This window comes from Microchirus variegatus (genome assembly GCF_963457635.1).
Source record: "Microchirus variegatus genome assembly, chromosome: 5".
Lineage (NCBI taxonomy): Eukaryota > Metazoa > Chordata > Actinopteri > Pleuronectiformes > Soleidae > Microchirus > Microchirus variegatus.
The window spans coordinates 36,418,565-36,439,821 of record NC_139806.1 but is presented as its reverse complement, the minus strand read 5'-3'; the positions used below and the strand labels follow the sequence as shown (position 1 = coordinate 36,439,821).

Genomic DNA, 21,257 nt, shown 5'->3' with positions numbered 1-21,257 from the left:
CTCGTCGTCTTTCTCCGTGTCAGCAGATGAGGTTCGTGAGGCGAGGGAGAGGGCGGAGCTACCGCGGCCGTAGGAGACGAAGCAGAGAGAGAGGAGGCGGGACTTCAGCTACAAGTAAAGAGACGCTTGATTTGTTCTCTTGCGTTTGTCCTTACAGGCTCCGGTAGAAACATGGCGTCTCTCTGCTAACAGTGGCTTTGCAACCGCGGCCCACGATGTTATTTTACATGACTTTTTGAAACACTACGAAAATGAAACAAAAACTAGTATACAGCGACTAGACAATGCAGGAGCACATAATATGTATAAAAAAGTGGATTTTGGGTTATATAAACCCATAAATACAACACAGTGTCCCTTTAAGGCAGAATATTTCGATTATAACTAAATGGCGCCCTCTATCGGACACATCTTGTAACAGAGCACATCAACATACGTCATACCAGTTCTAATCTGAAGTAACTATTGTTTCCTGGTTGATTAAAATACACGGGTTCATTGTGTCCGTGTCGTTTGTTACGTTTTCCTCCGCGGACACTATAGCACGTTGTTGTGTGTCCGTGTGTGTTTCCATGTTTGTGTACACATGTGTTTCCTCACAGCTGTTCATACACAAACTCTACACAAAAACCCTAAACCGAGCGGACGGCGTCGTCTGCACGGTTTGTTGTCACAGCCGGAGGAGGGCGGTGCTTAATTATGAGTGACGTGTCTAAAGACCCAATCACACGAGTCGACTCGGGAACGCCGGCCAATCAGGAGGCGTTAGGCTGTTCGAGCGCTTGACTGTGAGAGCGCCGGGGTAAATATGGAGGAGATTGACGGAGGCAGCTGAGTTATTATTGTTCTGAACAGCTTTACTGTTTCAGCTCAAGCACCAACAGTGAACGAGGAAGAAGAATGACGACGCGTGAATACGGTGAGTGTGAAAAGTTAAAGCCAGTGTGTTTCATTCCTGTCACATCTCAGGGATACTTCACTTCAGGAAGTGAGCGCTGATATATGTCAGCATTAAGTCGATATAGATGTGGTCCTGCAGCAGCGTGGACGATGACAAATTGCCCCCTGAGCAACGAACAGCTCCCCCCAGTGGAGGGGGCAGGTAAAAGACCATGGTATCATGCGTTGGGTTTAATCCAATGCACAATAATGTATTCACCATTATAAACTGCTTATGTACAAATAAGCTGTGATTGTTTCTTACACGGTGCAACAATTAATCGATTATTTGATCAATAGAATATTAAGTTGCCGCTGTTTGACATCAAAATCATTTCATTTTAGTGAGAATGTATCAAACATTGGCATTGCCATTTCAGTTGTGATGCTTTTGACATAAAACAAAGTGTTTGAAGCAGTAAAAGTTTTGATATGTTATTGTAATCCACTTTAGACAGATTTTGCAAAAAAAAATGACATACACATGAAAGTAAAATTCCTTAATTTTAGCCAGCTTGGTCACGTTTTTGTACTCAAATACAGACCAAATGTGTTGCTCTCATATTTATTCTTTTCACCTTAAAGGGACACTGAGTAGTATTTATGGGTTTATATAACCCAAAATCCACTTTTTTATACATATTATGTGCTCCTGCATTGTCTAGTCGCTGTATAATAGTTTTTGTTTCATTTTCGTAGTGTTTCAAAAAGTTATGTAAAATAACATGGTCGTGGGCCGCGGTTGCATAGCCACTGTTAGCAGAGAGACGCCATGTTTCTACAGGAGCCTGTAAGGACAAACGCGAGAGAACAAATCAAGCGTCTCTTTACTTGTAGCGGAAGTCCCGCCTCCACTCTCTCTGATTCGTCTGCTACGGCCGCGGTAGCTCCGCCCTCTCCCTCTTCCAACCAGGTCGTGAACCCGGGTCTTCTTGCTGCAAAGGCAAGAGTAAAGTTAGATGTTACAAAAAAATTTAATCATTTCTTCCTTGGGCTATAACTGAGGTTTACCCCTGGAAAATATCAATACAATCTGTCATCTACTTTTTGAGTTATGCTGCACACATACAAACAAATATACAAACAAAAAGACAGACAGACAAATGAAAACATAACCTCCTTTGTGGAGGTAATAATACATTGATATCGTAGCACAGAGAAAATGTGCTGTGATAACATGTGATGGATATTGGAACAGATCCTTTGTATTGGTGCTCTGGACAAGATGTAATATCAGTGGCATCAATCATGTGACGTTTTATTTCCAGATGCAGCGACGCACACCTGAGCCCTGTGTGAAATCTGAGCAGTGACATGATATCAGAGCCCACAGCTGCATCCAGGTCCTCACAGCGGAGGTGAGTGTTCTGATGACAGTCACAGTGTGACAGTGTGACTGTGTGTCTATGAATAGTGAGTTGTTTTTTTTCATTTGACTTTTTAATCATGTCATTTAATTGACTGTTTTTGCAGTAAGAACTCTCATGATGAGGCAAACTCTTCCCGTGCTGTCAATCATTCAGAGGATGAGTCGGGGAATGAGAATCGACAGAAGAATGTGGTAAGCAGATTTTTCTCACGCTCACATGGTCGAGCCTATGACAGAGGGGGGGAAGCACAATGCTGTGATGCAGTTATGTTGATATTGTATGCATCTGTGGATCATGATAGGCAGTTTTCAAAGAATACTATTTGACATTTCACACTAGATTAAGCAAAGATTTATTGGTATTTTACTGGCATGTTTGGATGCTTTTTAGCTCTGAAATGATTATTCTATTTGGCCACTATGCTGTCCTACACTATGTGAATGTGAGTCACTTCTGTGTTTCCTAATTTTAAATGTTCAGAGACGAAGGAAAAGAGTGCACAAAGGCTCAGAGAATGTCAAAGGGAAAAACGCCAAAGCCGGCTGCAGCAGCGATGGCGGAGCGGGAGGCAGCCACAGTAAATGGAGGCATGTGGAGGCCGTCACCCTGTTTGAGGTGGTTACTATGGGCAGGAATGCCATGCAGGTAAGATAGCAAACCTCTGTGATCAACACCTCTTTGAATGACTTCTCTACATCTCTATTTTTGTCCTGTCATTTGAAAATCTAAATTGTCCACAGTAGTCTCTTCAGACTTTTTGGTCAAGAGTGGCTTGGGCCTGAAATGTCACCTGGTCTGGTAATTTAAAGTGGACCTAGACCGGAAGTTCCAATTAACACTGTTTTTTTAGTGTGTATCTGCGTCATTACCTTGTTTATGAAGCCCTGAAGGTTCTAAACAAACAGTTCAGCCACTGCTGAGAACGCTGTGTTTTATTGTAATCTCAGGCTCAGAGAGATCTCTGAAAAAACCTGGTCCGGTTACGTAAACAGCGGTTCTCCTGAACAGCAGATCCTCCTGCTCCGGGCACTAGTCCGGGCACATCCGGTTGCGTACATTGAACCGCAGAAGAAGAATAACGTCCGTTGTGGAGGTGTTTCACGAGCGACAGTGTCTTCTGACTCTGGGTCTGACTCTGGGTCAAAGGTCGTCAAAGGGACTGAGGCGGGGAGTCGTGAAGAAGCTATTTTTAAACATTGTTAAAACAATGTTTTGATAATGAGTAGCAGTGCATCCACCGTTCCAGAGGGGGGAGCTGTGCTTCTGAGAGCGAGTGTGCTGATTATGTCACTTCCGGGTACTGGCCAATCACAACACACTCTGTCTTCTGGGTGTGAGATTTATGTCTGAAATATCGTGGCTGAGGAACAGCGTCAGAAAAGAGAGATTTCTATCGGCTCGTTTACAGCAACTAGGAGGTTTTTGAGCATAAAAACAAGTTAATGTATGTACGTAGACCTACATAACTAACATTTATGTGCAACAGGACCACTCTATGTGACCTTTAACATTCAATATCAACTGGTGAGCACACTCAATAAAACAATGGTATGCAATACAGAGCAATAGAGTTCAGACATGTTTTGTCAAAAATGCTTAGCAATGATTGCAACTTCCTGACTAGATAAATATATGGATTCATAATAATCCTGCCTCCATCGAGGGGGTTGTAGGCTGATGTTTAACAAGGTTAAAAGTCACAAAGCGCTTTGATTCACTTTTGAGGCCTTGAGTGTATTTCTGTCTCTCAGATCAGCTGACAAGTGTTTACTTGATGTTCAACTTGAAACAAGGGAGCGAGAACAGTTGCTATCTTTGTGCCATGTTGTTCTATTGGTTTTGTTCTTGATGCTGATTTTATTTGCTAATTTATAAATATAACTCTGTTATTACTATCATAATTGTTTAATACCTTTAATGTAAATGAGCTCTATTTCATTAAGTGCTTTACCTACTTATTACTCACCCTGATATGTCATATCAATAGAGTACGATGTGATCTTTCGGTTAATAGGTATTATCCCTTAATATTCTGTGTGTTTTCACTCTTCTTGTCAATTAAAGACTTAAAATGACCCCATATCCTCACTTTCAAAAGACCTGAAGATGCCAGCTACGATGAACTGATATTAGCTATATTTTCAGAATATTTTCATAAACTCACTCTGACTCTTTGTGGGATGCTTGTGCAGGTGGTCATAGATGACTGGATTGAGGCATATGTGGCAGACAGAGACTCCTCTCTCCTTGACCTCATCAGCTTTTTCATTCAGTGCTGTGGCTGCAAAGGCAAGCATGTCTTTCAAAAACATCCACACACACACACACACACACACACACACACACACACACACACACACACACACACACACACACACACACACACACATACATTCTTGTACTTGCTGTATACTGAGGACTGCGTTGCTGACAAAGTGAGGACCAGCATTTCCACTTTATAAATCAACACAATTACAAATATCTACTTCATGAATGACATCTATAAAGAACTACTGGTTGCAGTACCATAAAATGACTGCAGGTAGAGCCCCAGAGCAAAAAGGGCTGGAAAACATAATTAAAAAAAAAATGGACCAAAAGATTTTGGTCCAAAATTTGACCAAAAAATGTTGGTCCAAAATTTGACAAAAAAAATGTTGGTCCAAAATTTGACAAAACAATTGTTGGTCCAAAATTTGACTAAAAAAAACGTTGGTCCAAAATATGACTAAAAAAAAATTGGTCCAAAATTTGACAAAAAAAATTTGGTCCAAAATTTGACAAAATAAATGTTGGTCCAAAATTTGACAAAATAAATGTTGGTCCAAAATTTGACCAAAAACATTTTGGTCCAAAATTTGACAAAAAAAAATTGGTCCAAAATTTGACAAAAAAAAAAGGTCCAAAATTTGACAAAAAAGATTTGGTCCAAAATTTGACAAAAAAAATTTGGTCCAAAATTTGACAAAATAAATGTTGGTCCAAAATTTGACAAAAAAAATTGGTCCAAAATTTGACAAAAAAAATTGGTCCAAAATTTGACAAAAAAAATTTGGTCCAAAATTTGACAAAAAAAAAGGTCCAAAATTTGACAAAAAACATTTGACCCAAAATTTTTGGTCCAAAATTTGACAAAAACGTCATATGTCGTCCAAAATGAAAACAAATTTGGACAAATTGAGTATAGCATGTTATAGCAACCTAGGGAAGTGATTTCATTGAAAACAAAGTGAGGACTGGCCAAAATGTCCTCACTATGTAAAAATGACCTCACTTTGTTGGTTAAAAAACCCTCACTGGTCCTCAGTATGCCGCAAGTACAAGAACACACACACACACACACACACACACACACACACACACACACACACACACACACACACACACACACACACACACACACACACACACACACACACACACACACACACACACGCCACACACAGACATGGAGAGCACACACAGCGACATGTCTAATAAACGTTTCCCTGTCTCTGTTTCTCAGGCGTGGTCACAGCAGAGATGTGCCAGAGCAAAGAGGACATCGATGTGATGAGTAAGATGGTGGAGGAGCTGGATGAGGTAAGACAGATGTCACCTCTTTCCCTCTCTCTCTCTTGCATCATGTCTGACACTTTTGAACTGAAACTGTGTTCCTTCAGGTTGCAAGTCTGCAGTATAAAAAGTTTCTGGTTTTCCCGTGGATCCTCACAGTCACATGGCCCATGGACACGGTCAGCAGTATGCACCAACTTTTACACACAACACTCACAGTTCAACATCTGTCTGTCATGTTTTTTTCTTGTCTTGGATTAATTGGTATGGTATTACTATTTTATGTTACGTTGTGTTATTGCTATGTTCTGATGTGTTTGGACTTCAGAAAGAGAAGTTGCGACAGCTAATGTGGATAAACACATAGTTTATACGTTGTTTTTATTTGAAATATAAGCAAGCACTACAGGAGAGATAGACCATAAGCCTTAGCCAATAAATATTGACTTATATCAAGCAATTTTATGTGTCAGTTGTTAGATTAAACTCTTATATTTTATCAGTCATCCTCTACTTTTTTATATCCTGCTGCTTTAATTTACTCGATTCCTTGAAAATTTTTTGCGTCTCTAACCTGTAAAGTTGTTTGTGTCCCTCTTGTCTGCTCTGTAGGACAGTGTAGAGTATCCTCTCGTACAGTCCGGCACGTACGGTCGCTGGTTTCACTCCGAGTTCGGTGACTTTGTGTCGGTGCTGGTGGCTCAGTGTCAGCACAGCGTCGTCTTCGACGGGTACCTGATGAACACGCTCATCTCGCTGCTCGCAGAGCTTTCAGACTCTAACGTACGAGCATTTCGACACACCTGCGTGTTAGCAGGTAAGGCCTCAGAAAAACCCACTGTCATATAAACGGGCACAATCATAGGCACACACACACACGTGCTGAATGAACTGAACAATGCTCTGGGTTTTTTGACACCTTTCACAAGCGGTGAAGATGTTGAGCGCTCTAGTGGGCGTGGCTCTGAGTCTGAGTGTTGGGATTGAGAACAGTCAGAAACTCTACAAGGTGCAAAAGACCAAGACCTTGAGACAGAAAAGCACAGCACAGATGGAGAGGATGCAGAAGAAGATCACGGAGGTAAGATGAACGAGCTTGTATTTCACTGTGTGCATGGGAATTCAGATTTCATCCTCCTTGCTCACTTTGCCGCCTCTTTCTGTCGTTCTTCATGCTCCAGCTGCGGGAGAAGAGGGTGGAGATAGAAAACATGATGGATATTATATTCAAAGGTGTTTTTATTAAGAGATACAGGTAAAATAACGTCTGTGGTTTCATCTAATCATTTAATGTGCATAACGGTATTATTTTTTTTTTTTTTAGCATGTAGTCAATTATGTGTCTGTCCTTTTTGTTTTGGTGCAGGGATGTGCTTCCAGAAATCCGCTCCATCTGTGTGGAGGAGCTGGGTTTGTGGATGAAGCTCTACAGTTCTGTGTTTCTCAGTGATACCTACCTCAAATACATGGGCTGGATGATGTACGACAAAGTAAATAACAGCAGCGGCAAAACACGATGCAGCGACACGTTTCAGCGTCATGAAACAAGTTCATTGCTTGTGCACTAATGTGAGTCTCACCTTTCAGATTGCAGATGTGCGTCTGAAGTGTGTGTCAGGGTTGCAGGGTTTGTATGGAGACCCGCTGCTTCTCCCTAAACTTGACCTGTTCACCAGCCGTTTCAAGGTAAGCAGACCTGCTTAAAGCTGTGACATTTTATTTAAAGACACTCGGGGCAGGAAATGATAAAAAAACTAAAAATGGAGCTCTGTTTCAAAGCTGCAATACATTTGATTAAATCAGTGAGACTGAAACTTAACTGCACAGCCTGTAAAATCAAAATAAAGAACTAAATAGAGCTGCAGAGTTGGGTGATACATTTTTCTTCAGTAACATCTAATTATGAGACTGCATTGTAACAAATTGAGGACTTCTCCCTTTCCCAATCATGTGAGGGAACTACTGTGGCCTTTGCGTACCAGAAAAGATGTAATTCTTCTGTGTTTACACAGTGTGCTTCTTCCCTTAAAACACAAAAACTGTGACTCTGGCAGTTCCATCCATCATCCATGGTGGCATAAGACGACTGCCTCTGTAAAGCAAGGCACTTGCCTTATAAATAAAAGGCTTATTCTGAGGCCAGAAACAACAAATATATTTTATTTATTTAAAAGAGATTCTATAATATACAAACATACTGAGGAGTAGTATATTATATTTCTGCCAATAAAACCCCCTTCATGTTCTAACCCCTTACTAATGGTCTGACCACACCTGATTCAAATAAATGAGTAGTTATCAGGCTTCAGCAGAGCTCACTGACGAGCTGACCATTTGAATCAGGTGTGTTGGAGCAGGAAAACATCTAAAACATGCAGGACAGTGGCTCTGCAGGACCAGGACTGAGAAACCCTGCTCTGTGGTGACATGAAGGGTGATGGTGGCTTAGTGGTAGAGCGAGTTGTCTTTCAAATGGAAGGTCGAGGGTTTGATACACAACTCCACTAGTGTCCCAGGCCGAGACACTTAACCTCATGTTGCTCGTGACGGCTGTGTGTGTAAATAAGTCCCTAAAATCCACCTGTTCATTCATTAATTTTTCCAATTCTATAAAGCATTTGAGTAGCGTGACAGGTGTTTGTGTTTCAGGAGCGGATGATCTCCATGACCCTGGATAAGGACAATGAGGTGGCATTACAGACCATGAAACTTCTGGTTCTCATTGCCAAGTCAGTCACCAACATGTTTGTTCTTCTCATCCTCTTGCAGCCTTCCTCAGTGTAATAAGTGTAATGATTTGCAGAACGTGTGATGATGTGCTGAGTTCTGAGGACTACAAACATCTCCTCCAGTTTGTCTACTCCTCACAGCGACCGGTTGCTGCCGCTGCAGGGGAGCTGCTGTACTCAAGGTACATCAACCTTTGAGACCAAAATAACACAAAAAAAACACAAAAGCAGCTATTAATTATCCCCTGGATATTCTTGGTTGTTGTTTCTCAGGTTGCTCAACACTGTTGCTCAGGCATACGATACTCAGGATGAAGTTAACGAGGAGGAAGCTCATAAACTACAAACTTGTTCCAGAGTGAAGGCTCTGCTGCAGTTCCACCAGGAATCTCAGGTGAAACATAGTTTGCTTTCTCAGTTCACCTTTAAAAGTCAACCGTATTTCCTTATCACAATGCTGTGTGTGTGTGTGTTTTTCTCAGCTGCACGAACATGTGGTGTTCCTGGTGGACAGTCTGTGGGACTGTGGTGGAGCTCTGCTGAAGGACTGGGCCACACTCACATCCTTACTCCTGCAGGACGCGTCCTCACGTAGTGCAGGTGGGTTTGTCACAGCCTTAACGTTTCAGTAAAGCTTTGTTCAGCTATAACAATCCACTCTGACCTTTTCTTGTTTTCCAGATGCTTCTTATATGTCTGCTTTTACAGCCACACCCAACAGGTCATTATTATGTGTGTGTGTAGGTCTTACGCTGGCAGAACAAGCGGTGCTAGTAGAGATCCTGGTGGCGTCAGTTCGTCAGGCCGCAGAGGGACCAGTTCTTGCTGGAAGGAGTGGAGCCAAAAAGGTCTGTCAACAAAAACAGTACTTGATAACTTGATAATGTTACAGAGTCACTATAACTTGATTTCTTCATTGATTTTTTGCATTTATTATTATTTAATATTTCGTTTATACATTCTTTTTAGTGAATACTGTATAAAATGTATAGAGAGACAGACCATTAGTGTGGTTAAATAACTGGTTTCTGAAGATTTTTTTGTACTATTTGTAATCTTTAAACAGAATAAAAAAAGAATACTTTTCAAACACACCTGATTCAAATGAACAGCTCGTTATCAGGCTTCTGCAGAGCTCATTACTGACCATTTCAATCAGGTGTGTAAGGACCAGAATTGAGAAACACTACAATAGAGAAATAGCATCATGCTATTTTTTCATTTAATAAAAATGTTGATATACTTTTTTTTTTTTTTTTTTTAATTCTAGGTCATGAGTGCCAGAGATAAGAAAATCCAGACTGATGACTGTATGAAACTCACTAAACATCTCCTTCCTGCTCTTCCAAATTTACTCTCCAAGGTTTTTATCACACATTAATAAAAGTTAATGTGATATCATGTCATTTTGTGAAGAGGTTTTACATTTTACTCTGTGCAGAACAGTCAGATCCTGTACATTCCTGTCATTTCTGATGTTGTTCATGCAGTTTTCCAGCCACGTGGATGTCGTCGCCTCCCTGATGAGGATTCCACAGTTCTTCCTCCCTGAATGTCCTGTGGCAGAAAACTCACAGGTCTGTCTGGGAAAAAAAAGATGATGCATGTTTGACAAAGAAATCACTGTGTGGTGTTAGACCACAGTTATTATCACGTGAACTCGTTTTAATGTATTGGACATTCATAATATTTAAAAATGACAAACTATAGCTTTGAGGTGACTTGTTTCCATCCTTGTGTTCAGACAGTGTCCAGCCTGATGTCAGAGATTGGAGCTGTTCTGGACGTCCATTCGGGCTCCACTGTTCTGGAGGCAGCTTCACGCACGTTTCTCAGTCTGTGTGGCGAGGAGACGACCTGGTGCTCCGTGACCCGCGGTGCCAGAGACTCTCTGGTCCAGAACTGGGTGGAGCAACTGACGGTCCTGCTGGAAGACGCTCTCAAGGTGAGATGGAAGCGCAGTATGTGTGTGTGTGTGTTAATTTGGATCAGTGAAATGCATCTTTTTTTGTTATTTATTCAAGAAAGTGACAATTTAAGTCTATTTTACTTTTATTTACTTAAAAGGGGCAATACATTATTATTATTACATATTATTGTATTATCTTTTGTAACTGTAATGGTTTTGTGATTAGTCGAGTGTAGGCATATTATCTTGTTTAACTATTTAAATAGAGGCTTCAGAGAAGTCCAATGGACACTCTGCCTCTTGTTGCGCTACATAATGTGTGTTTTTTGTGCAAAATAAACCAAATAAAATCAAAATCAACACTCTTGACACTGTGACATATTCACAATATTACAATGAACAGGTTTTCCCTTTCCAGGAATCTGAAAGTCTTAAGACTTAAGACAAGCCAGGAATAATACATATATTTAAGAAATATTTATCATTATATTTATTTGATATTGTGCTTTCCACCAAACACACTTTGTTTGCAATGTTTTGCAACAATTCATATCAAATTGTTTCTCATAATACATTTATAAACTCTCAAGAAATACATAGTTTGTCTATGACCTCATTGATTCACACACTTCTAGTTTTTGTGTTTGTACATTTAAACCCAGGGCAAATTACACAGATACTACGGTTACACACACTAATGAACATTGATAAAACCAAATAAAAAATAGCTCGAGATGAAACCACTCCTTTGTGTCACAGAGGTCACAAGCCCTGATGTCTGGGAACCATGGCTGTACAGGAATGTCACACTTTCAGAGAAGAAGACAAGAAAACTTAATATTTCTGTTTTTTTGTCTGTTGTAGGACGACACTTTCTCTGCCGACGAGGAGAAAACTGGAGATATTTTAGCCACACTGAAGAAACTCAGAGCTTTTCACAAGTAAGATTTGCGATTTATCCATAATGACGCGTGAATAACGCACTATAACGTGTGCATTAAATGTTCTGCATGTGTTTTTCTCTCTCTCCGTGTTGCCGTAGCTGTCACGACCTCGCTCGGTGGAGTCTGTTTGAACTTCTCTCTCCTCTCCTGTCAGTGGAGAACAGCCAGCAGGGGGCTCCACCTGAGGTACGTGCTCTGCCCTCTGACTAACCACATGCAGCAGCCACCGCTCATTTGGATGTTATTTACTTATCCATTGTCTGTCTACAGTGTAATTGTCTTTTGTGTGTGTGTGTGTAGGTGCTGCTGGAAGCTCTGCAGTGTCTGTGTTACTCCATGCTCTGGTCTCTGAACATGAGCGGTGAAACTCTAACCTCCAGAGTGAGTTATATCTGCTGTAATTAGCCCTCAAACAGGTTGCTAAGACAAAACACGTGATTCTGTTATTGTCATTTTCCATTATGTACTTCCATTAAGAAAACCATTAAATACATATGAATTTTATCATATTATTTATTTATTTAAAACATCATGCAGGGTATCCGCGGGGTCTTAAAAAGTCTTAAATCCAATAATTTGAATTTAAGGCCTTAAAATGTCTTAAATTCTCCTAAAATCTCATAAAAGGTCTTAAATAGAATTTTGAAAGGTCTTAAAAATCTATTAATGTTACGTTTATTTAAAACATGCATAAACTTCAGTTTCTGTTTTTGAGGACGCGATAACATGACTACAACACGGAAGTAAAGTAGGTCACCTGCTGCCCAGTGAGGATTTATCCAGCACCACTAGCTAGTGTGCTGTGCGCGTGTCGCTTAGCGTAGCAGCGGAGAAAACTTAATGAAAGCCCACAGCTAAGCCTAATTGCAAGTTCAACGATTTGTAGCTCCAATTTTCCTTCATGTCTTTTGTACTTTTTTGCCAGTATGTATTTGAAATGAGTCTTAAATTGTGTTCATTGTGGTCTTAAAAAAGTCTTAAAAAGTCTTAAATTTGACTTGTTGAAACCTGCAGAGACCCTGAGACCCTGATCATGTGTCCTTAATTTAATCACTGACTATTTAGAGGAAGAAAAGACATTTAAAGTATACATTATATACCATTTTTATATATATATATAACTGTGTACATATTGTATACATGGTTGAATTCCTTAAAACACTTTACGAAATCGTTAAATGTTAACTGTTATTATGAAGTCAGCTGTGGCCTAGTGGTTAGGGCTTCAAGCTTGAGACCTGAGGGTAGCCTTTGAGCAAGGCACCTGACCCCCTCACTGCTCCCCGAGCGCCGCTGAATGCAGGCAGCTCACTGCTCTGGGTTAGCATGTACTTCACCTCACTGTGTGATGTGTGTGTTCACTAACTCACAGATGGGTTAAAATGCAGAAATTGGAAATTTCCCGACTGCGGGACTAATATCTTAATAATCTTAATCTTCATTTTTCAGACAGTGTCTGCACTACATCATTTACAATGCGTGTCACTGATCCGTGTGTGTGTGTGTTTGTATTTTAGGAGAAGGCTGTGAATCAGCAGCTCCAGCTGCGTGTGTTCTGTGAGAGGAGTCATCGCTGTCTGTCCCACTCTGACCACAGTGTACAACAGCAGGTAGGTTGCAGCAGCAGCAGCAGCAGCAGCAGCAGCAGCAGCAGCAGCAGCAGCAGCAGCAGCACAAACGGGTGGAAGCTTTTCTCATAGTCTGTTCAAAATCGTATCTACGTTTTAGGCTTTCCTTGGTGTGTGCGATGTCCTGACGGCTCATTCGAACCAGCTCAACGTGTGGAATCCCACCTCCTTTGGTCCACTGGTCTACACGCCCAGTCCCAAACTGCAGAGGGCGCTATCCACCTTTCTATGTGTGCACGTCTTTGTTGGCCCAGACTGTGACAGCCAGAGCAGAGGTGAGAATAAAGTCTGATTTTTAATATAAACTGATGGAGAAGGAGTAGATGTGGCAGTAGTTCATTAGTTTACAGCTACTGTATTTTTAAAAATTTGATTTCCAGGAAATATTTGGCATTAAGTAAAAAAATACACAAAATGCATTAAATACAAAATACTATATTTATTTTGTAATTTCAAAACTGAGATATTTTCTCTTGGATTCTTCCATGCACATGTTAGATTTGCTTGTAAGGGGTTAAACATTGATTGGTTTTCATTGCTTACCTGTAATTGTATTATCATATAATATAATATTCAGTATTTTATGTCTTTCACAACAAAACCTACACCAGGCTATGAAACATTGGACATTTACTTAAAGATACTTTGAATTTCCACCAAGCAGGACCGTAAAACAAAGTGAATCCATGTGGGTAATTTAACATTACATTAAATCAATTAGGGACCGTGTTTAAAGCTGTAGTAACATGTGGAATTTGTGTAGGACTTTTGATTAAATAACTTAACTGTAATAAACAGCAAAATACTATCTGAGTTGCAAAAGGAAAGCTTAATTATTTGTGTAAAAAATATACACACAGCAATTGGTATTGCAAGCATACTAGTTTTGACATGCTGTGAAGCTATTTTGTCCACGATCATATTGTTTCATACTGATGTATAAGAAGCATTTGACTGATGTGGCCGCTCAGCGTGGTGCTAATTTTAACGACTACTACAAGACTAGTCATTATAAAGAAAGGTCATTTAGTGTGGTGTGGTTTCCAGTTTATGGGTCAGGCCCAAAGCTCAGGGTAATAAAATAAATCTGTGCTGTTTGAAGGTTAATGGGAGAGGAAGGAAAGAAAGAACATTTCAGCCTTTTCACTAATCTTTGATTTCACCCCATTGGTTCTTGAACAGTTATTTTAACTGACACCATCTGAGAAAAAGAAAAGTCTCCTATGGTAAAATCTCATACACGACAGAGCCTTCGATTTTATATGTTTATATTTTTACAAAAGGCCTAAGCATATTTTTTGCGGCATTGCATTCATTTACTGTGTGTAGTGCAAAAGTACCCTTTTAGAAATAAATTGATGTTGTGATTACGCTATAGAGACACAGTGTTACGTGAAGATCCAGCCTAGCAGGACTCCTTTGAATTTTATTTTCTCTATCACGGTCGTATTATTTCCGTTTCAAACTCTTCATGTTGGCAGCGTTTGTGTCACACAGGAGGAAAACAAGCCGCTGCGTTGCCCAGTAGATGGCACTCTCTCCCTCTTGTTTCTCGTTGCTCAGAGCGAAGCGTCGATTCAGAGTAGCTGCTCACGACGGAGAAAAAACATGCAGATATTAAATGCACGGCCACACGTTTGGCTTAATAACTCACCGCAGAGCTGCCTGCTGACTGCAAATGGAGCCTGATTTGCAACCTGACCTGACAATTGACCCTCAATTACAAAGGAAACCCTGTTAATATCTTCAGACTGAAACAAGGTTGACTAATTTGAATGAAAGGATGTTCCACTTTGTTATGTAAAGTGATGCGGCTTGTAAATTGATGAGGACAGTATGCTCCTGTCTGATCTAAATGGTGAAAAACAAGATTGACATGTCGGTAATACATAGGAGGGAGTTCTCTTTCCACAGCGCTGCAGGTAAACCTATGAATTCATTCAAGGTTCACTATAACTAAAATATTTTATTAACTTTACTAGAGCTTCTACTTTCAGAAACATATTGCTTCCAAACATGGCAGAGTCCAGGGAAGTCAATAAAATGTCCTGGTGGGAATTTCCTAAATGTTCAACCAAATACAATACAGGATTATTGGTTTTTGAACATGTAATAAAAAGTCGTTGTTTTATTGGATTTGCCTGGTTACAGTTTTGTTGTACAGACAGTGTTTTCTATTAGTTCAGAGATCACTCGGAGGGCAAGGGCACCGAGTTAAATCATAAAATCAGGGCAATCTTTTTTTCGTGAGAAAATTCCATTAACTCTGGCTCACCTCCGCGCCTATTTTATTAGCCTTGTGAAAGATTGAAGCCACATGGTGTCACAACCATAACTCTAGTCTTATGTTATCTTTGATTTCCACCTGCTAAAGCCATTGTCCCGAAACAAAGTGAAACACTCCTTCCCTCCTGTGCTTTGTTCTTTTCTTTCTGTTATATGATTTCTCATGATTAATCGCTCTCCTCGCTTCACCCTCCTTCCTCTTCCACTTCACATCCAACCGCACACTTCTTCTCCTCCCATCTGGCTCCGTCAGTCAGCGAACACTCTGAGGTGGAGCGGCTGCAGGACCTTCACAAACGCAGAAATCTGCTCGCGGCCTTCTGCAAACTGATAGTGCACGGGGTGCTGGAGATGAGCACGGCCGCTGAAGTCTTCATGTACTACATGAAGGTAAAGTTTAATTCCTTAAAGTAATTCAGTTCAACATTTAGAGAAAAACAACGGCAAATCAAATGACAACCGTCGGTGAGGCTCACTCCAAATCTAACTAACTAAACAACTCATAAAGTGACTGTGAAGCGTAGAGGATGTGCTTTTACATGGATGCATTTCCTGGTATATGAGACTCCACAGCACCTAATCAAGAAATAGACAGAAACGGAACTTCCTGTAAAACCGCAAATTCTCCTGGGTTTTTTAATGAATGAAACAAAACTCATGAAATGTTAACAAGTGACATTTGAGGTTTATTGTTTATTTAAAAGGATCCCCATTAGCTGTCACCAAAGTTAGACAAGCTAGTCTTCCTGGGGTCCACAAATAAGTTCTTACAAAATCTAAAAGCAGTGAAACATTGCAGACATAATTATAAGCATATCAATATCAACATATCACATTTGAGGTGCTGGTAAATGTTCAGCCTTGTTTCCACTCTTTATTCTATGCTTTCTTGCTCCAGTGGCCTCACGAATCCAAATGTCACCAACATTTTCTAAAATAGAATAAAACACCAATCTCGAGAATAACCCAAACAAAACGTTCAGCTTCACATATTGTTGTTCTGAAATCGTTTTTCAGGAGAAAATAAAGCTTTTACATACAGCTATAACTATAGTTCACTAACTGTGAATGACCTCATCTCCAGATCTGACAGATTGGTCAGTTCGTTGCAGTTTACGGGAAAGTAAATAAGCAAATTTCACCAAATGGCAAATTGTCTTTGTCTTTGTTCCCCCACAGTATTATAACGACTTTGGAGACATAATCAAGGAGACGATGTGCAGGGTCAGACACATGGATAAGATTGAGAGTTCTCGCACACTGGTGCTCTGTTTGCAGCAGGTAAGCTACGCTCGCTCCACACATCTGAAAAAGAATCAACTTCAGACACTCGCTGTCACGAGCGGGCGGAAAAGATGCTGACGTCGTTTTGTCTTCTTTTCTTTCACAGCTGTTCGTGCGACTTAAGAGAGAGCAGCAGCGCGGCGGTCAGGCTCACACAGGAGTCCAGACCTTCACCAGCATCAAGGAGCTGGCCAGGCGCTTCGCTCTCACCTTCACGGACCTCATCAAGTTCCGCGAATGCGTCGTCTTGATCCACAGGTCGGCGCAGATTCTCAGGGGTTTTTTGTATTTAACGAATGATGTGTGTGAAATACCTCAATCTCAGTTCTGAATAATGCATCGGTGTGGTTTTAGTTGCCAGATTTGTCAAAATATGTGAATAAGAATAAGAACATTAATAAGTAATGGTGTAGTTGTTAGCACTCTTGCCTTTGCAGCAAGAAGACCCGGGTTCCTGGGTTCGAGCCCCGTTTGGAACAACTTCGGAACAAGGGCCTTTCTGCAAGGAGTTTACAGAAAGGTTCTCCCCGTGTGTGCGTGGGTTTTCTCCGGGTTCTCCGGCTTCCTCCCACAGTCCAAAAACATGCGATATGGGGATTAGGTGAATTGGTCACTCTAAATTGACCGTAGGTGTGAGAGTGTGAGTGAATGGTTGTTTGTCTCTATATGTGACCCTGTGATGGACTGGACGAACTATCGCCCAATGTCAGCTGAGATAGACACATCACCCCCCACGACCCTCTGGTGGAGGATAAAGCGGTAGATAATGGATGGATTAATGTGAATAAGACACTACACTTGCTCATAAACAACCACATACACATCACTCTTTCTCCGGGTTCCCTGGTTTCCTTCCACACTCCAAAAACATGCAGATTTAGGTAAATTGGACACTCTAAATCAGGGGGCTCTAACTCACATGACCTGAGGGCCAATGCACATCTGTTGTGGTTGAGAGGGGGCCGGGCCTAGAGACCTTCGCGGCTCAGGCCCTATCAACCGTATTTATATAAGTAATTGAATGTTGTCTATGATACATATAATAATGACCAAATGTCTTATTATTAATGTTATAAATAACATTGCAGCTGTGTCTCAGCCACACACTGTGGTCGTGGGCCATGTTTTCATTATAACATGATATTAAGTGGGGGGGGCCGCATGTAATCGATTGGGGGGGCTGCATGTGGCCCCCGGGCCGCCAGTTTGAGACCCCTGCTCTGAATTGACCTTAGGTGTGAGAGTGAGAGTGGATGTTTGTCTATGTATTTGACCTGTGACCCCAGAAAATGGACCAACAATCCCTGTGTCCACACTGACCACGATCTGTCATCGACCTTCTCCCTCTTTTCTTCTTTTTTTTTAGCTTTAAGTTGAGTTTTAAAATGTCTTTCGTGAATATACTGGCTGCACCATTGTTGTCTGCGAAGCCACATTTCTTTAATCGCTGATGACACATCATGGTCGTTTTATGTCTTATTATGATGAATTCATTACATAGAGCACCGTTAAAAACAGTGTTTCTGTGTTGATTTGTTTCAGGACTGGTATTGAGTTTGTGTTTCAAGAGTTTAGTCAGTCTCCAGAGACGCTGACACCTCCTTCCCTCTCCTACCTGACCATCCTCAGTGAGTTCTCCAACAAACTGCTCAAACCTGACAAGAGGACAGTGTAAGTGCTGTAAACAGACCTGTGAACAGGTTTATAAATATCTGAAACGAGGCCACGTGACGTTTCTGAAAGTGTGTTCATGTCTGTGCAGACTCTCTTACCTGCAGAAACGCACATCGGAGCACGTTATCAATCTCAGAGAGGAGCGATGGCAGCCGCTCGTCTTCTATCGCGCTTCTTTACTGGCTGTAGCTGAAGGGGAGGACGCTGTGTCCTGTATTAGCTCTGACAGGAAGCTCACCCGCTCTCCCTCCTCCAAACAGAAACCAGAAGGTACGGCACTCAAAGGGGTAGTTTAGGTGTTTTTGAAGTGTGGTTGTACGAGGTACTGACAAATGATCAACACTGGGTTTGCTGAGCACGCTGCAGCCTGGGACCTGTACAGACACTCTTACTGATAACATGGCTGCCAACAGGGTAAGGATACTTCAGTAAAGCTTCGGTGTAAACCAGCCACTCATGGGAGCTTCTGTTTTACTGCTGCCTCATTTGGCAAGTTTTTGTCACTTAGATAAATCTGAAACAAAGGATTTCAAACTCAAGAAAATAAGTAAACAATGAAGGCAGCAGTGGATCAGCAACTCCTGTGGGCTGTGATGTAGAATTGTTTACCGTCTATATTGGCTTTTGGTGCAGAGAATGAGCAGTTTTCAGACCTCAGTTTCCAGCCTCAAAACCCTGACTAATAGCGAGAAAACATCATTACATCATAGACGTAAGCGGGTGTAGATTTTATTAGGTGAGCCTTTAAAGGGACACTGTGTAGTATTTATGGGTTTATATAACCCAAAATCCACTTTTTTATACATATTATGTGCTCCTGCATTGTCTAGTCGCTGTATAATAGTTTTTGTTTCATTTTCGTAGTGTTTCAAAAAGTCATGTAAAATAACATGGTCGCGGGCCGCGGTTGCATAGCCACTGTTAGCAGAGAGACGCCATGTTTCTACCGGAGCCTGTAAGGACAAACGCGAGAGAACAAATCAAGCGTCTCTTTACTTGTAGCAGGAAGTCCCGCCTCCACTCTCTCCGCTTCGTCTGCTACGGCCGCGGTAGCTCCACCCTCTCCCTCGCCTCACGAACCTCATCTGCTGACACGGAGAAAGACGACGAGGACGACATTTGACCCTCTGAGGATACCGTAGCGCTCAGGGAAGGGAGGGGGTGAGCAGAGGAGCAGTTCTTTGTTGTAAATTTCAGCCTCTCCTCTAGATGGCACTATAAACTACTTACTTCACCTGTAAGTTGCTATGGTATTGTTTTACCTTCTGTTGACAGTCATGTTCTCACTGAGAACAAATGGCGTCTTCCAGGATGGTTCAGTCCGTGTTGATAATGTGTCAGTTACTCATACACCAACACTCCAGCTACATCACGTGTGTGTCTTTATGTTTTTAGGAAGCAAGTCTCCTTGTCCTTTCAGCCCTGCTGACTCCAGACTTAGTAAAGGTCACAGATTGAATTTCAGCCCAAGGTGAGAGACTGAAGGTTGATTTTATTAGACTTGTCACAAATTGAATCTTCATCTTCTCTCACATTAACTACTTGTAACATCCTCAGCCATCAGGAGAGGTCAACCGACGCGATTCTGTTTTCTGTTCCGCCGGAACCTCCCGCAAGACGACTGGACCTGGAGGGATCCGTCCTCAGCAACAGCAACGAGGTGGATGATGAAACTGTGGAGATTGAACTTTAAATACGAGGAGGTTTGGGGGGAAACTGGTGCTCGTCGATGAACGGTAAAACCTCACTGGACACAAACTCTCCAGCAATGGTTTTCATGTATCTTCTGTGTCAGACACACTTTTATATACAAGTCTCTAAATGTGTTGTACATTATTCTATTTAAGAGACAAGCTTTAAGGATTACTGTGGTGATTCTTTCTGTCACCAAATTCTCAAAAAAAGAGTTTTTATCTAAGTGGCCAAAACACTTATTCTGTGTATTTGGTTATACTGTCTCCAAGGGAATATTGAAAACACACTTAAAAGACTGACAATTTAAAGTGGAAAAAATATTAATAGACAATGTTTTATAGGAGCTTTTGGGAAGGTGGCTGTTTTCTGCCACGAAGAACACTTTAGGGATTTTTTGGAAAAATCTGGCACTGCAAAAAAAATAACAGTGCTTCAAAATAAATGTTTCTGCCAATCATTGACCCATCTCAAGGCCCAATAGTGAGTATAATCAAATTCCTCTTGAAATTTATTTTATGGAAGTTATTGTCGTTTTTTGTTTTTTTCAATAAGAAAACAGTGGAGTTGTGAAAACAAACTGGCCTTTAAAGGGTTAAAATTTCAAAAATATTATTAATATTTGATATGTATATTTCAGGCTGAAGTAGCTTTAAAAGATTGACTCATTTAAAGTGGAAAAAATATTAACATATAATATTTTTACAGCAGTTTTTGGCAAGGGGCTGTTTTCTGCCACGAGGAACACCTTAGGGACTTTTTTTAAAGGGATTCCTGAGTTTTAACACTCTTTATTTACCATATTCGTGGAAAACGAGTGTTTTTGTGAGTTATGCCATAAATTGGCAGCACCAATTATTGTAGCACCAAACATGGATTAATTCTGGAAATACTCCCTGGAAATAACATTTGAACAGTTGAAGATACAACTTGTCCTTTTTACAAACTATATATTTGTGATATACGTTTAAAGATTTGTCTTACAAAGGTGCAAATGGGCGTAGGCTTAGGTGCAGAGTTTCTCACTCCTGGTCGTGGGGAGACACAGTCCTGCATGTTTCAGGTGTTTCCTGCTCAAACACACCTGATTCAAATGAATGGGTCGTTATCAGGCTTCAGCAGAGTCAGGTGTGTTTGAGCAGGGAAACACTCTGGTCTAAAGAGTAGCTGTTGTCTTTTCACATTTTATATCATAGAAATAAGAGAAATATAGACTCTTACTATAGCTTTACTCAAAATAATGTTTT

The 21,257-nt window shown here is 40.9% G+C and overlaps 1 protein-coding gene across 1 annotated transcript; it reads left to right on the top strand.

Annotated features, from left to right (window-relative positions):
• Positions 1–796: 796 nt before the first annotated feature.
• LOC310927002 (cohesin subunit SA-2) lies at positions 797–20,316 on the top strand. The gene is made up of 32 exons (XM_083889236.1): positions 797–919; positions 2,208–2,297; positions 2,413–2,500; positions 2,790–2,954; positions 4,502–4,598; positions 5,815–5,891; positions 5,972–6,043; positions 6,477–6,681; positions 6,794–6,945; positions 7,046–7,119; positions 7,231–7,354; positions 7,452–7,550; positions 8,514–8,593; positions 8,668–8,775; positions 8,867–8,987; positions 9,076–9,193; positions 9,338–9,441; positions 9,864–9,956; positions 10,084–10,170; positions 10,338–10,538; positions 11,367–11,443; positions 11,545–11,632; positions 11,747–11,827; positions 12,964–13,056; positions 13,175–13,349; positions 15,614–15,750; positions 16,540–16,641; positions 16,751–16,902; positions 18,187–18,315; positions 18,407–18,588; positions 19,714–19,789; positions 19,876–20,316. The coding sequence occupies exons 2-32, from the start codon at positions 2,254–2,256 to the stop codon at positions 20,009–20,011; spliced, it is 3,537 nt and encodes a 1,178-aa protein (XP_083745362.1). The 5' UTR covers positions 797–919; positions 2,208–2,253; the 3' UTR covers positions 20,012–20,316.
• The last annotated feature ends 941 nt before the right edge of the window (positions 20,317–21,257 follow it).

Bases quoted from the DNA above. Each gene is read 5' to 3' on its own strand.
- LOC310927002 (XM_083889236.1), top strand. From the start codon at position 2,254: ATGATATCAGAGCCCACAGCTGCATCCAGGTCCTCACAGCGGAG. The intron at 4,599-5,814 runs GCAAGCATGTCT...TCTGTTTCTCAG, and splicing joins TCAGTGCTGTGGCTGCAAAG to GCGTGGTCACAGCAGAGATG. The intron at 6,946-7,045 runs GTAAGATGAACG...TTCATGCTCCAG, and splicing joins TGCAGAAGAAGATCACGGAG to CTGCGGGAGAAGAGGGTGGA.